At 43.9% G+C, this 14,602-nt stretch overlaps 1 protein-coding gene across 5 annotated transcripts; it reads right to left on the reverse strand.

Moving 5' to 3' along the window:
- Positions 1-667: 667 nt before the first annotated feature.
- On the reverse strand, positions 668-11,816 carry LOC123069243 (uncharacterized). Of its 5 annotated transcripts, none has more exons than XM_044492058.1 (5): positions 11,596-11,816; positions 11,216-11,502; positions 10,424-10,570; positions 4,318-4,432; positions 668-1,234 (listed from the first exon to the last, which is right to left on the reverse strand). In XM_044492058.1, the coding sequence occupies exons 1-4, from the start codon at positions 11,598-11,600 to the stop codon at positions 4,326-4,328; spliced, it is 546 nt and encodes a 181-aa protein (XP_044347993.1). In that variant the 5' UTR covers positions 11,601-11,816; the 3' UTR covers positions 668-1,234; positions 4,318-4,325. The 5 variants fall into 5 exon arrangements, 4 of the variants coding, with proteins under 4 accessions (XP_044347993.1, XP_044348002.1, XP_044347985.1 ...); XM_044492067.1 differs by having other exon boundaries at positions 668-1,240; XM_044492050.1 differs by lacking the exon at positions 668-1,234 and adding an exon at positions 2,433-2,675.
- Positions 11,817-14,602: the final 2,786 nt, after the last annotated feature.

Here is a 14,602-nt window from a genome sequence, read left to right on the forward strand (position 1 = left end):
TTACTGCGCCCCAAAGATTTTGCTTGGGCAGTAAGCTGGTAGCCTTTTGTTTCAGTATTCGTGCCTAACTAGATGTTGGTTGTCTTTGTAGTATGTCTATGACATGCTGGTTTGGTCGTTGCTACTTGCTAACACTTGATGAAGCTAGTAATTTATTTTATGAGACCTGGCATGTCCATCTCATCATTCAGCAGAGAAGAGAACATCGAACTGCTATTTTGGCCATTCTCATGTCTTATTGACACACATATTGGAACTAAGGTGTGAGATCAGGTCATTGTGCAGACGCACTGAAATATCTGTGAGTAGTATATCTGCATTTATATATTTGGAATACTGATATGAAAGGACCAGGATGACCAGAGTTTGTTGATCACTGCCGAGGATGGCATTTTGATATAGTTTGTTGGTTGCTTGCTCTAGTTCTTGTTAGCTGAAAATTAATCATCTTTCTTTCTGCAGCATCTTTGTTTGAAGATTTCAATTTTTGTGAAAGTAATTGATGGTTTACTAATTCATACCAGTATTTTCCTTTATTATTCTCCTGTATTTCTGAATGGCGTACTGGCTGATACTTTGTACGAGTATTACAATTTCTGCATACAGCCTACCAGTACAGTCTTTGTTCTTGAGAATTTGTAGCTATATGTTGATTATTATTGTTTACTAGAGCACAGGAGAAAGACCTGTGTGACCTTTTTATTTTATTTTGCATGTGATGAAAAGCAACATTTGGATGCCATTGTACAGATAATGCGCCTCTGCCCCCATTCATTGTTTGAAGGTGCAAATAAATTTGCCCTCATTTTTTTTCCGGTTTTAGCTTTTAAGAATAGGAGACAGATAGTCTGTCTATTCTTTTGCAAGAAAGGAAAGCTCGGCTACGTCGTAGAAAGTGTTGTTGTTATACTGTCTGTACATGATCCATAAAACACATAAAAGAGCTCATTGCCTCCTTGACTTAACGGTTTGTATTCAGCAAGTTCATGTTCTGTTTATGAAGCAGGTGACTTGTGATGACTATTGGATGTCGTTCAATTGCTTTTCAACCACGCCCATCATCTTTTTGTGCTATGATGAAGCAGGTTGAGGATATTGTCCGTGCAATGATATAGGCTTGATTGCAGGAACCCATGTCAGGTACTTCATAATCTAGAGACATTGTACTTTCTCCTTTTTCATGTCCAGTCACCAACATTATGTTCCATTCTCACCAAAAAATAGAACCTGCAGGCTGCAGCTACCAAAACAAACTGTGAGCTGCATTAGTTTCAGTCACGCCACTGAATTCATTGGTGCTCTCACTTCCTTTTGTGAATTTTGCGGTCTGCTGAATTGTTGATTAGTTCACATGGCCTAAGCATGTTAGTACAGAGCTAAATATCTGTAAAGAACAGGGCCAGTATCTGAAAAAACTTCCTCCAATTTATAAAGGAGGCAAACTTTTATTTCGGGGCAGGTAAAGAAACTGAGGTGGCGTGTCGTTTCTTTTATCGTGCTCAAATTCATTGCTATGACCTGTCAGCATTGTTCTTCTTTCAGGCAACGGCTCAAAAGTTCATATTGTTGAATGTTGTTTAAAATTATAGATCACGTTAAAGCAGTCAAAATGTTGGAGAATGCAGTGTACACTTTTAGAGCATTTATGTTCTATTGGTGTTTGGATTTATATGTTTACTGACTAAATAACAAATATGACTGGTTGCTGCAAATAGTTCCTTTTTTCCTGTTGTGCACCTCCAAAGTGATAGCTTTGAGTTGTAGGCTTATCTCACCATGTTTATTATACAGGGAGGTGACCGATAGGTGATAGCATATTATGGACTGTTTTTAGATTTCCTTTCTAGAGATAGTTGTGCTTGGAATCAGCATATTGTTACCAGATATGTACTCCATTTACCCTTTTAAAATAGGAAGGAGCAGGCATCTCTACTCCTAATGGAGGAGTCCGTACGTCGTTCGTTCGTTCGCTCACACGCAACCCCTCGCATCGATCGACCTTCCCCACCGATTTTTTTTCCATCGATCGACCTCCCCACCGATTTTTTTCCAAATAAAACGTTTGACTCCACCTCCTCTTCCGCATGGAAAAAAGGGAGGAAATCACCTATGTTTTTGGTTTCCTTTCACGGTCTCCATCCTATCCAGACCCGCCCTCACCCCCGAACCTCTCCAAACCACCTCCACCCAGATCTCCACAACCCCCTGATCCTCTCCTAAACCACTCCGGCGAGCCCTCCCATGGCCACCTCGACGCCGTGAGATTCGGGGGCGGCGGAATCGAGAGGTTATCATGGAGTGCAGGTCGTTGTGTGACTGCATGGTGACGCCTGGCTGAAGCATCGAGATGGAGGACACGGCCGCCGCTGTGCTGTGCTTTACTGGTGTGCCCGTGCGCCTGCTCCCTAGGCGTCGCAATGGGTTGGGTCTCACCGCTACCATGGTCCTCCTCCAGTGCTCCTCTTCATCCTGTTCAGCAGCCATGGAGGCGCCGATGTACGCCAGGTCTAGAAACCATTGGACTGTGTTCTGACGGTCTATGCCTTTTGTGTCATTGTGCAGGAGTTGAACTACTGCTGCGGGAGGCTGCACGTCATGCTAAGCAATCGTCCTGAGCAAGCAGTTGAGGCTACACCAGCTAAGGATCCGGTGGAAGCCGATTCATCTCTGCTGATCTGAGAAAGAATAATGGGAAGGTAAGTCTGTAAGCATTGAAATTTTCTATACTTTCTATGACGATGCAATCTACCTTCTACATGTAAATAGAATATCGCATATCGGTAATAATATCTTTGTAGTGCAGTTTGCATAATGGGGAAGCTTGTACTAATTGGCTGCTTACCGTGACACCAACATATGTGCTTTCTCCGCTTTGTGTTTCTGTTATTGTGATGAATTCTAATTTAACAGGAGACGCATGTCCGCATAGGATACAACTAGCTGCATGGCATGAGATTATTCAACGCGTTGAGTAATCTGGAATGGTAACATTTTTGGTTAAATGGGATGCTCTTGAGATTATTTCTCATGCCAACATGGCATGCCTGAGTGAAAAATGTGCCACCGTTGGACAGGGCCGTGCCTTGTTAGAGGAGGTTTCTGGTTGGATAAATGAGAAGGCATGATGCCTGTTCGGGCTTAGATGACTCCTAACATTGCAGGTATTATAGAGGAAACTTGATCTACATCTATTGAGTAATTAGCAGTCACATGTCTTCTGTGTTTTTACTTGTTATGGTGTCAACTGATGAAGTTCTAACATTTTTTTATCATTGACTACTTTTCAAAAACTTAGTTTTCTCACTGTATTGATCTTAGTAGTTTGGTTCTCCGGTCATACATTACATTGTTCTACATATCTTCCCTGGATTATTTGGCTTGGGCATCAACTGGGACAGGGTGGGACATCATGGTGGGATTAGGCATGTAAATTCTGGTTTTAGTTTTACTTTCATGTTTGGTAAGACAGACAAAAACTCTGAGTGACTGATTTGTATCTTGAAATGCATCCTATGATGAATCATCATGAAGTGTCGATGTATATTGAACTTTCTAAAATGATGGGACTTCAACCCTCAAACTCATAATCCACCCTCCCTACCCCTCCCTGAATTACCGTCCCCTCCAGCCAAACAACACCACAATTTCTAATTTGATATTCTGTTCGCTGTATTAAACATGAGTCATGTTCATATTGCACTGTCAAGATCAGATATGTAGTGCACAATTGATGATAATCTTTTTAAAGTCTTAACATTGCTAGCCCACACCGACGGACTCTGCTATTCGGACTCTGATCCCTAGGCGCCGGACGCATACCCACAACCACGGCCAGACCGTCAGTGAGTGCCTCACATTAGATGCTGATCCACTCCACCTCCGGTTATCATAGACCAACCTATCCGAGGTATACCATATTACCACTCTAAAATCCAACCACTTTTTTAGTCACAAATTGAACAACTTTTGTTATAAAAAATTAATTGGACCAATGATGAAGTGATTGGATTTTAACCTATGACACCGTGGTAGATTTTCAAAGATGAAGACTTCTTAGATTTTATTGAAATATTTTATGGGAATTTTTGCAGGATTTTTAGCAGACATCTATTTTCATAGGTTTATTTGTAGTGAGTCAAAGATGAAGACTAGCGAATTAGAAAGTTTATTTGTGGCGAGTACATATTTTGGAGCGGTTAATTAGAAAGTTTAGCACAAAAGACTCTGTGTTATGTGTCTCTGGAATTTACTTTACATTTTGGAAGTAATGAATTAAGGACCGAACTATTTTTTTGGTGTGTCTGTCTGAAAGATTACCTGTGTTGTTATTTATCATAATCGATTTCCTCATTAGAATCTTCATGAGTTTGAGTTTCCTCATTCTCACTGTCTACAGAGCCATCTAGAACCTGTACCTTCGCTGCATAAGTAGCTTCAGAAAAAAAAACATGGTTATGCAACAAAAGCAATGCAAATTAGCATATTCAGTTAGCACGAACATCTGTAGGGATAACAAGCGATAGTTCAGCTCTGACGGCCAGGGCCACAATAACTACACTAAGCCCCTAGGCATGTCCATGATAAAGTAGATTCCATATAACAGAGTCTAACACTAACTATTACCATTAACAAATAACATGTATCAAGGATTTTCAGTTCAAGATATGGATTTTAAAAAACAAATCAATAATCTGTCAGTATGCAGCTACTGACATTGGCTGTGAAGCAGCCAGGAAGGCGTATCCGCAGCGACAAGGCGGAAGCGTAGCGCGGGAGGTTTGAATAGGAGTTGGCCTGTGTTAGCGTGTGGGCTGCACAAGTGTTGGGCCGAGGCCTTGGTTGTAACGAGCGGATATATAAGCTCGAGTGATGTGGTGTGTCGGGTATCGTGGAATTGAATTTGAATCTTATTCTCCGAGCTTATCCTCTCTTCCTTCCTCGTTCTCTCGTTGCGTCCGCATCTCGCCCTCTCCAGCTCTCCTTCCTCACCAATTCTACCGGCGACGAGCCCCAAATCCGGCGGTCCCTCGCGGCCAGTGGCAAGGGCGTTACAATCTGGTATCAGAGCGACCGATCCGTGGCCCGCTTCCGCTTTCTCGAGAGCGTACCCGGCAAATTCCGAGGCGACGGTCTCCGGTCACCTTAGGGTTCGATCGGTGTAATCCCCGACCTAAGGTGGGTTGCTTCAGAGAGGAACGGCGCGACGGCGTTCAAACCCAGTGCCCGGACCAAGTACCTCGAGCGCGGCATGGAGGCGTTCCAGGAGCGCATGCTGAAGGAGTTTGCGGAGATCCGTGCGGAGCAGAGCAGATTGACGAAGGTGGCCGAAATCTGCGACAGATTGGAGGCGCTGGATGCAAAGCTGGAGGAGCAGTCCCAGCGGCTGGATCAGGTGCAAGTGAAGGTAAATCTCTCCTGTGATACTTTGGGGAAGGTGCAGCAAGAGCAAGTTCAGTCGATGATGCAGAGCAATCAGGGCGCTACGAGGGGAGGGACCGTTCCTCAAGTTCCCCCGCCTCTAGATGGGTTATTGGGAGCGGCTCCAACATCTCAGGGATCGACGGCAAGGACTCAGCACCGGGCACCCCAGGTACAGAACCACAATCCATATCCCAGTGGGGAACAGGGAGAACATGTGCAGTGTGAGGAAGCGACTGGAAAGAGAAATTGGATGCCCAAAATGGATTTTCCAAAATTTGACGGTACGGGGGCAAGGGTTTGGATAGATCAATGTGAGGCATTATTCCAACTGTACAATATCCCTGACAGTTTTCGTGTGGCGTCTACATCTCTGAACCTGGTGGACAACGTTGCACACTGGTTTCAGTCAGTGAGACAGAAGGGAGTGTGGCCGAATTGGGAGCAGTTTTGTGAGGCATTACTAGCCGAATTTGATGTGAATGTGCATCGAGAACTGTTGCAGTCCTTACTCAGGTTGAAACAGTGGGGCACTGTTGAGGAGTACAAGAGCAAGTTTCACCAGTTGGTCTATAGCATCAGGTTGTATGAACCTCAACTGAGTGACACTCTGTTGGTCACAAGATTTGTCATGGGTTTAAAGGAAGAGTTGCGAGCTGCAGTGGAAATGCAGTTGCCTGAATCTGTCCAACAAGCTGCACTGTATGCTCAAGTTCAGGAGAGGTTACTTCGGCAGAGCAAGGGCAGTAAAACCAATTATGCAAAAAATGTCACAAGCAGACAGGACTCTAGAAGCAGTTTTGCACCTGGAGAGCTGTGGAAAGCTAAGCAACTCAAGGAGTACAGGAGGGCTAATGGCCTATGTTATGGGTGTGGGGAAAAGTACAACCCTGGTCATGTTTGCACACCTGCAACTAAGAAAGCTGCTCATCTGAAGGCAGTAGAAGCTATAAATACCCATGAGATCATATATGATGTAGTGTTGGATGCACTGTTGTATGATCAGCAGGAGGAATGTGCTACTATATCAGTTCAGGCCCTGTCAGGAGCAACTCATCCAAAAACTATACAGTTCAGAGCACTGATTGGGAATCAAGTGGTGTTGCTGTTGTTAGATTCTGGAAGTACACACACATTTGTTGGTCAGGCTCTGTTGGAAAGAATCAAGTTAACTTCAGAAAAATTGTCTGAACCTTTATCTGTCAAGGTGGCAAATGGTGATAAGCTACAGTGTACTGAATATGTCCCTAATGTAACTTGGTGGCTGCAGGGGCAGAACTTCACTAGCCCTATGAAAGTGTTGCAACTTGGCAGCTATGACATAATTTTGGGCATGGATTGGTTAGCAAAGTGGGGAGTGATGAAGTGTCATTGGGCCGAAAAATGGATTCAGTTTGATTATAAGGGACATGATGTGAGATTACAAGGAGTTTTGCCCAGTCAGAAACCAGAACTGAAGGAGCTGCCTGTTGAACAGTTACTGAAATGGAACAAGGGTAATGATATTATGGCAGTGGCTTTAATTCATCCTGTATATGAGAAGTAAGACAAACAGGGTTTTCCTGAACCTATTAAGGAACTACTGCAACAATATACTGATGTTTTCAGTGACCCAAAGTCATTACCTCCTCGCAGACAAATTGATCATGCAATCAACTTGGTTCGTGGGGCTGTACCAGTGAACAACAGACCTTATAGATATTCTCCCCTACAAAAGGATGAAATTGAAAGGCAAGTGGATGAGATGTTAAAAGTAGGTCTCATTACACCCAGCTTGAGCCCTTTTGCCTCTCCAGTGTTACTTGTAAAAAAGAAGGATGGAACATGAAGGTTTTGTGTAGATTATAGAAAGCTCAATGCCCTGACAGTAAAAAGCAGATTTCCCTTGCCAGTCATTGATGAATTACTAGATGAATTAGCTGGAGCAAAATGGTTTTCTAAACTAGATTTGAGAGCTGGCTATCATCAAATTCGAATGATACCTGAAGATGAGTATAAAACAGCATTCAAGACACATCATGGCTAATTTTAGTTCAGAGTTGTACCCTTTGGGCTAGCAACTGCTCCTGGCACTTTTCAGTGCAACATGAACTTTCTGTTTCCTGGTAGAAAAAAGTTTCTCTCATTTATGGATGACATACTTGTGTTCAGCAAGACTTTAGAAGATCATCTCAAAGATTTGAGAGAAGTGCTAACTGTGCTCAGAGAAAATCAATTCTATGTTAAGGAGAGCAAGTGTTCCTTTGGACAGCAGAAATTGGAATATTTGGGACATGTGATCTCTGACAAAGGAGTGGCAACTGATCCATCAAAAACTGCTGCAATGTTGGAGTGGCCTGTACCCAGCAATGTAACTGAACTTAGAGGATTTCTGGGACTCACTGGTTATTATAGAAAGTTTGTCCAGAACTATGGGATTATTGCAAAACCTTTGACACTGTTGTTGAAGAAACAATCCTTCTTCTGGTCAGAAGAGGCACATGCTGCATTTGAGCAATTAAATCAAGCTATGGCCTCTACTCCAGTTTTAGCTCTACCTGATTTTGAAAAACAATTTTGTGTGGAAACTGATGCATGTGATTCAGGAGTGGGAGTTGTGCTGGCTCAAGAGGGACACCCTGTGGCTTATTACAGCAAAGCCCTAGGTCAGAAGAATCAGAAACTGTCCATCTATGAAAAAGAGTTTCTGGCTATTATGATGGCCATTGACAAGTGGAGATCTTACTTGTCCAGAGGCCCTTTTGTGATTAAAACAGATCACCAGAGCTTGCATCACTTGGGCGATCAAGTGCTAACTTCTGAACTGCAAAGGAAAGCTATGACAAAGCTAGTAGGGCTACAGTTCACAATTCAGTATAAAAAGGGGGTAGAAAACACTGTGGCAGATGCTCTGTCTAGAGTGGCTCACTTGTTTCCAGTACAGGCTATATCCACCTCACAACCAGTTTGGATTCAGGAGGTCCTAAACTCTTATGCTGTGGATCTTGTAGCTCAAGACATGTTACAGAAGCTGGCACTGGATGCAAAGGCATGCCCTGGGTTTACTTTACATGAGGGAATTCTGAAAAACAATGACAAAATCTGGATTGGAGCTAATGTGGGGTTACAAACCAGACTGATACAGGCATTTCACTCTACTCCTATGGGAGGTCATTCTGGAATTCTTCCTACATATTTCAGAGTCAAACAGCTCTTCAGTTGGCAGGGTATGAAAACTGATGTGGAGCACTTTGTGAAGCAGTGTGCTATATGCCAACAAGCAAAACATGAACTGCGCAAATATCCTGGATTGCTCCAACCTTTACCAATACCTGAAGGGCCATGGCAGTCCATCAGCATGGATTTCATTGAAGGACTGCCCAAATCTGAAGGGTATAGCTCCATTTTGGTGGTGCTTGACAGGTTTACTAAAGTCAGTCACTTCATTCCTCTCAAACATCCCTTCACTGCAGCAGGAGTGGCAAAAGCTTTTCTTCAGAATGTAGTGCGACTACATGGATTACCTCTGTCTATTGTATCTGACAGAGACAAGGTTTTTACCAGTTCTTTTTGGAAGGAGCTATTTAGAGTGTGGGGCACTGAATTACAGATGAGTACAGCATATCATCCACAAACTGATGGTCAGACGGAGAGGGTGAATCAGTGTCTCGGAATGTACTTAAGGTGTGCAGTGCATGACTGTCCTGCCAAGTGGAAACAGTGGTTACCTCAAGCAGAATTCTGGTACAACTCCACTTTTCACTCCTCTTTAGGCTGCTCTCCTTACAAAGCACTATATGGACACGAGCCAAATATTGGTCAGTTCGCAAGCACAACAAAATCTCTCAATCCTGATGTTTCCGGGTGGATTCTGGCTCAGACAGAACATACTGCTATGTTGAAAGAGCATTTGCATAGAGCTCAGGTCAAGTACAAGCATTATGCTGATAAGAGCAGGTCGCCCAGAGAGTTCATGGTGGGGGAACAAGTGTATCTGAAGTTGCAGCCTTATGCTCAGTCGTCAGTGGTCAATCGACCATGCCCCAAATTGGCTCTGAAGTTTTTCGGTCCCTTTAAGATATTGGAAAAAGTGGGAGTGGCGGCATACAAGTTGGAGCTACCAAAAGGCAGTCAAGTTCATCCCATTTTCCATGTTTCTCAGTTGAAGTCTCATGTACCAGATCACACACCAGTGTTCACGGTTTTACCCAAACCTCTGGATTTGTCAGTGCCAGGGGTGACACCTGAAGAGATTCTCGATCGGCGGCTGGTGAAAAAGGGAAATGCGGCACATTTGCAAGTGTTGATCAAGTGGTCGAACGTTCCGGTGGAGGCGGCTACATGGGAGGATTACGAGGTACTCAAGGTTAAATTTCCAGATGCACCAGCATGGGGACATGCTGGTTCTCAAGGGGAGGGAAATGTCAGTATGCAGCTACTGACATTGGCTGTGAAGCAGCCAGGAAGGCGTATCCGCAGCAACAAGGCGGAAGCGTAGCGCGGGAGATTTGAATAGGAGTTAGGCTGTGTTAGCGTGTGGGCTGCGCAAGTGTTGGGCCGAGGCCTTGGTTGTAACGAGCGGATATATAAGCTCGAGTGGTGTGGTGTGTCGGGTATCGTGGAATTGAATTTGAATCTTATTCTCTGAGCTTATCCTCTCTTCCTTCCTCGTTCTCTCGTTGCGTCCGCATCTTGCCCTCTCCAGCTCTCCTTCCTCACCAATTCTACCGGCGACGAGCCCCAAATCTGGCGGTCCCTCGCGGCCAGCGGCAAGGGCGTTACATAATCTTTTACTGAAATGTTGGTACTTACAGTAACAAGCTAACCAATAGTACACCCCAAATTCAGCAAACAACTTAAATTTCAGTTTTTGCTCAAAAGACAACTAGCGATTGCCGTAAATTTTGAAGTAAATGCAAGCATAGTCCATGTGATGTGCATATGCAATACACAAGACAAACTGCATTTGCACACTGACAAGGCACAAGTAATCTCAGGAGCTGCCAAGGATCTTTTATATTCTTACCTGAGCAATGGAGCAGCCCTCTCTTTGTACAAGTTGTTCTCTCGATTAAAACAATTGGTTGAACGGTTGCACAGTTGTTGATGCCGACAAACATCACTGTTGTGTATATTGCTCCAATGACCATTCTAAGAGTATTGGCATCCACCCCTGCATCAAGGCACAAAAAATTCAGATGCTGGTACATTGTAATCAAGGAGTAAAAGATAAAGATAAGTACAGTAACTACATAATGGTGCCAATCTTCCAAAAGATGGAGCCAAGCAGCAAGGCTGTGAACAAAGTGAAGGAAAATCTGACAAGGTTGTAATCTGGGTTGTGCCAATAGGTCAACCAATGCTTCCAGAGGCAGGCTTTGAACTGCCCTATAATGGATTGCGAGTACTCTGGATCAAGGCGGCTCCCCGAATCTAATTCCAGAGAAGAAACCCATCAATTAAAGTCATCTACAAACTGAAAATTACTGTATGATAGTGCAAGAAGATCTCAGTTTCAAAATGGAAAATACACTTCTCAGTTTTACAAACTGAAAATTATGACAGTACAAACTGAAAATACACCAACGCTGACCGTGCCTCCCCCAACCTTGTACAGGCATATACGATGGTCCATTTTCAGCAGTCATATGACTTTGCGTACTGTACATAAAAATCTGTACAAACTGCGCCAGAATAAAAGTTTTTGAAGAAGGAACTCCAAAGATTTCTGCAGTTTTCTACAGTTTCAGATTTCTACAGTTTTATCATCTCTGAAGATAAGTTGCAGCAAGAAAGCAAATAGGGAGGAGGGTGATACCTTCCGTGCTTGGCATAGCGTCTGTGGCACTATGGTGGGAGGGGAGCAGCGGTGGAAGAAGCAGAGCCTGACGAGCGGTGGTCTTCCGTCCAACCAACCAACAGAGTAGAGGGAGGGGAAGAGAGAGGAGGGACCCTCCATGACGAGCTCCAGGCCTTCCATGGCGGACCTCCATGTCGATATCCCTGTTAGTGGAGAAGACCAGACCGTACGTAGTTGCTCCTATCGGTGAACCTTCCAAGGCGTCGTCCTGCTCCTGGTCATGGTGGCCCTTCCATGGCATCGTCCTGGTAACGGAGACGGGGTCAGAGTGGGAGAAGAGACGGGAGTGAGTGAATCCAGCTGAGCAGGAGCGAGGGAGCTAGGAAGGGATGACGTACCGCATGGCGTTGGAGTGGAGGAAGGTCGTTGTAGGTCGAGCCGACGCACTCGAAATCAGTCACCGGAGAATAAAAATGAGATCTTGGCACCGACGACGGAGCCAATGGAGAGGCGCCGGCGACGTGGGCGAGGGAGAGGCACTGGCGACGCGGGCAAGGGAGAGGCACCAGCGACACGAGCTAGGGAGAGGCGCCGGCGACGCAGGCGAGACAGAGAGTGGGTGAGTGAGCGAGAGAGTGGATGAGGTGGGAGGGTAGTTTAGGAAAAAAGCAAAAACAATTGTACGTGGCGAACTTTGTACTAGAAACTCCTAGCCACATATATATGTAACTAGCAAGATGTACGTGCGTTGCACGGAACATCAAGATGCATTTGTATGAGTAGTTTATCTTATAAGAGAAAAGGATGAACGAAGGAAGGCCTTATTTGCAAATGTGAGAGGGGTGTGGGTATCTTTTTGCAAAATTGCCATAATTTCCTTCCTATCCATTAGATATAAATCGGACGGCCTATATTGCAAGATGCCAGACACACCATCATCACCAACTCTGTTTTGTATAAGAAGCTAGCAAGATGCCCGTGCTTTGCACGAAACATCAAGATGCATTTGTATGAGTAGTTTATCTTGTGGGAGAAAATGATGAATGATGAAAGGCCTTATTTGCAAATGTGGAGAGAGGTGTGGGTATCTTTTTGTAAAATTGCCATAGTTTCCTTCCTATCCGTCAGATATAAATCGGACGGCCTATATTGCAGGATGGCAGGCACACCATCATCATCAACTCTGTTTTTTATAAGAGTAGAGAAGAAAGAGTATAAAATATCATTTGTACTCCTTCTATTTTCAAATATAAGTTTTTTAGAGATTCCAACAAGTGACTATATATAGAACAAAATAAGTGAATCTACATTCTAAAATATGACTCTATACATCCGTAAGTTGTAGTGCACTTGAAATGTCTAAAAAGCCTTACATTTAGAAACGGAGGGAGTATATATTTATATATTTATATGTAATTAGCAGTATCCAGTTTTTTATTGCAAATAAAAAATGTGTTAGTCAGACTTTTTATATGTTCCACTTTGTTCACCAGAGATAAAAAATGATGGATTCTAATGATGTTTTAGAAATATCATCACACATACTTCAATTATTGCCGATAAAGACTTTTGCCCCGCTTTATATATAAAGCAATGATCATCGATCAACCACAAACCACCGCATACAACACACGCCCACACACACTCGGGGCAGGATACAGAGGTGCTGGAGAACAACTACAAACTCCAAGCAGAACATAGCACACTATAGGTTGGAAGATAAATCATCGCTAGATTTTGAAGAAGCCCTCAACATGACACCACGAAGAGGAGCAGTCGAACATCGACGGATTAGGGCCTCCAAAGAGGCGTCTTCAAGAAGATCACAACACGTAGCGCCACCACCACCCAATCCAAAGGATCATGGTCTTCACCCAGAGCGTTCCCGGAGCATCAAGAACAGCCATGACGGAGCCTTTAGGAAGGATACGACGCCCACACACACCGTTGCTGTCAGTCGGCCAAAGGCAAACAAAGTTTTCACCATGGTAAGCACTATCCACCAGCGGAACAGGGGATGCGCAACCAAAACAGGCCGACCACCCCCACCACCGAATGCTGAAAGCTAGACGCCCTCATGGTCATGGCCACTCGCCAGCACCCGAGCCGTGCGCGCCGCCCCCGCTGGCAGTGGCTAGAGTTTCCTCCCGGTCGCACGCGAGGCAATTTGGGAGGAGGGAGGGGAGAGGGGACTCGACTTCAATTATTATGCAATGGTGTATGTGTTGTATTGTCTCTACCATTGAAATTTAACATACATTATCTTTTTATAACTTCAGCAAAATATTTAAAAAGCCCGTGACAACGCACGGGCATTCTACAAGTATTTGATAGTGGGAGACTCCTTGACAACATCCCAATTCAAAATATCAATACATTTATTGTGTTCTTGCAATGAAATGCCTACTATTCTGATTGTTACCCGAAGTGCGCGACCGTTTTCAGGTAGTCCCAGGTTTTGGCCTTGCTGCACATTTGCATCCCTTGTCGGATGCCATTAGATTTATGAGGGTGGGGTGATCCATTATGAGGCATTTTTTGTGTTCTTCAATTTTTTTAAATAGACAAACATGAATGACCATGTTAATGATCCATTATTAATACCATCCTCTTCAGTGCATTCTATGGCACGAAAATTGCACACAAGAGAAACTGTTTTCTGAACTAAACTTTGGCAAAACCCCGGACAAGTTACAAGTACTTATGTCTTTCATGGAAGGAACTCTGAGTATCAGTGGATGTTTGGCGAGGAAGATCTTAAATCTCTCCCTATTTATTTGTTTAATATGTTGAACAATCTCTGAGTATCAGTGGATGCATGGTCTGATAACACACTGAGCAGTGAGTGCATCAGGATTGGGTGATTATTCAAGGTTTTTGTTTGATTGGCTACACACTGCGGAAGACAAAATTTTGTTTCAAAATCCTGGTAGGTAATTTCCGAGTTAGGAAATTGGAGTATCTACACCACTTTGTTGAGTTTGTTTAATTTATGAGAAAAGCAATGCTAATGTGAGATTCTGTTTATCTTCAAAAGGCAGAATTAGGTCAATAGAACAAGTATTACTGTGATGACAAGCTGAAACGATTTGTAGTGGAAACAGCTGCTCATTTATGTCAAGAAACATCACAATCTGCTTCATTGAATGGGACATATATATAGTATACACGCCTAGTTCCTCGAAACAAGCTTTCACCCTACTTTATATATAAAGCAACAACCACACAAAGTACACGACCGAATGATACAAGGCGGAGAGGTCGCTCTCTTACAAAGCCGACCATAGGATAATTGGAACACGCACACCGCAAGCGACTATGCTATCGAAAGATAATACCGGAGGCACTGAGTACAACACCATGCCACGCCCTAGTACACCTAAGCTCCACGACAATGCCCTCAGG

This window comes from Triticum aestivum, chromosome 1A (assembly GCF_018294505.1).
Source record: "Triticum aestivum cultivar Chinese Spring chromosome 1A, IWGSC CS RefSeq v2.1, whole genome shotgun sequence".
NCBI classification, from domain to species: domain Eukaryota; kingdom Viridiplantae; phylum Streptophyta; class Magnoliopsida; order Poales; family Poaceae; genus Triticum; species Triticum aestivum.

Coding starts and splice junctions, on each gene's coding strand:
- LOC123069243 (XM_044492058.1), bottom strand. Junction 10,571..11,215: donor CGCTATGCCAAGCACGGAAG/GTATCACCCTCC, acceptor GCCTTGATGCAG/GGGTGGATGCCAATACTCTT. Junction 4,433..10,423: donor AGGGCTGCTCCATTGCTCAG/GTAAGAATATAA, acceptor TTTTTTCTGAAG/CTACTTATGCAGCGAAGGTA.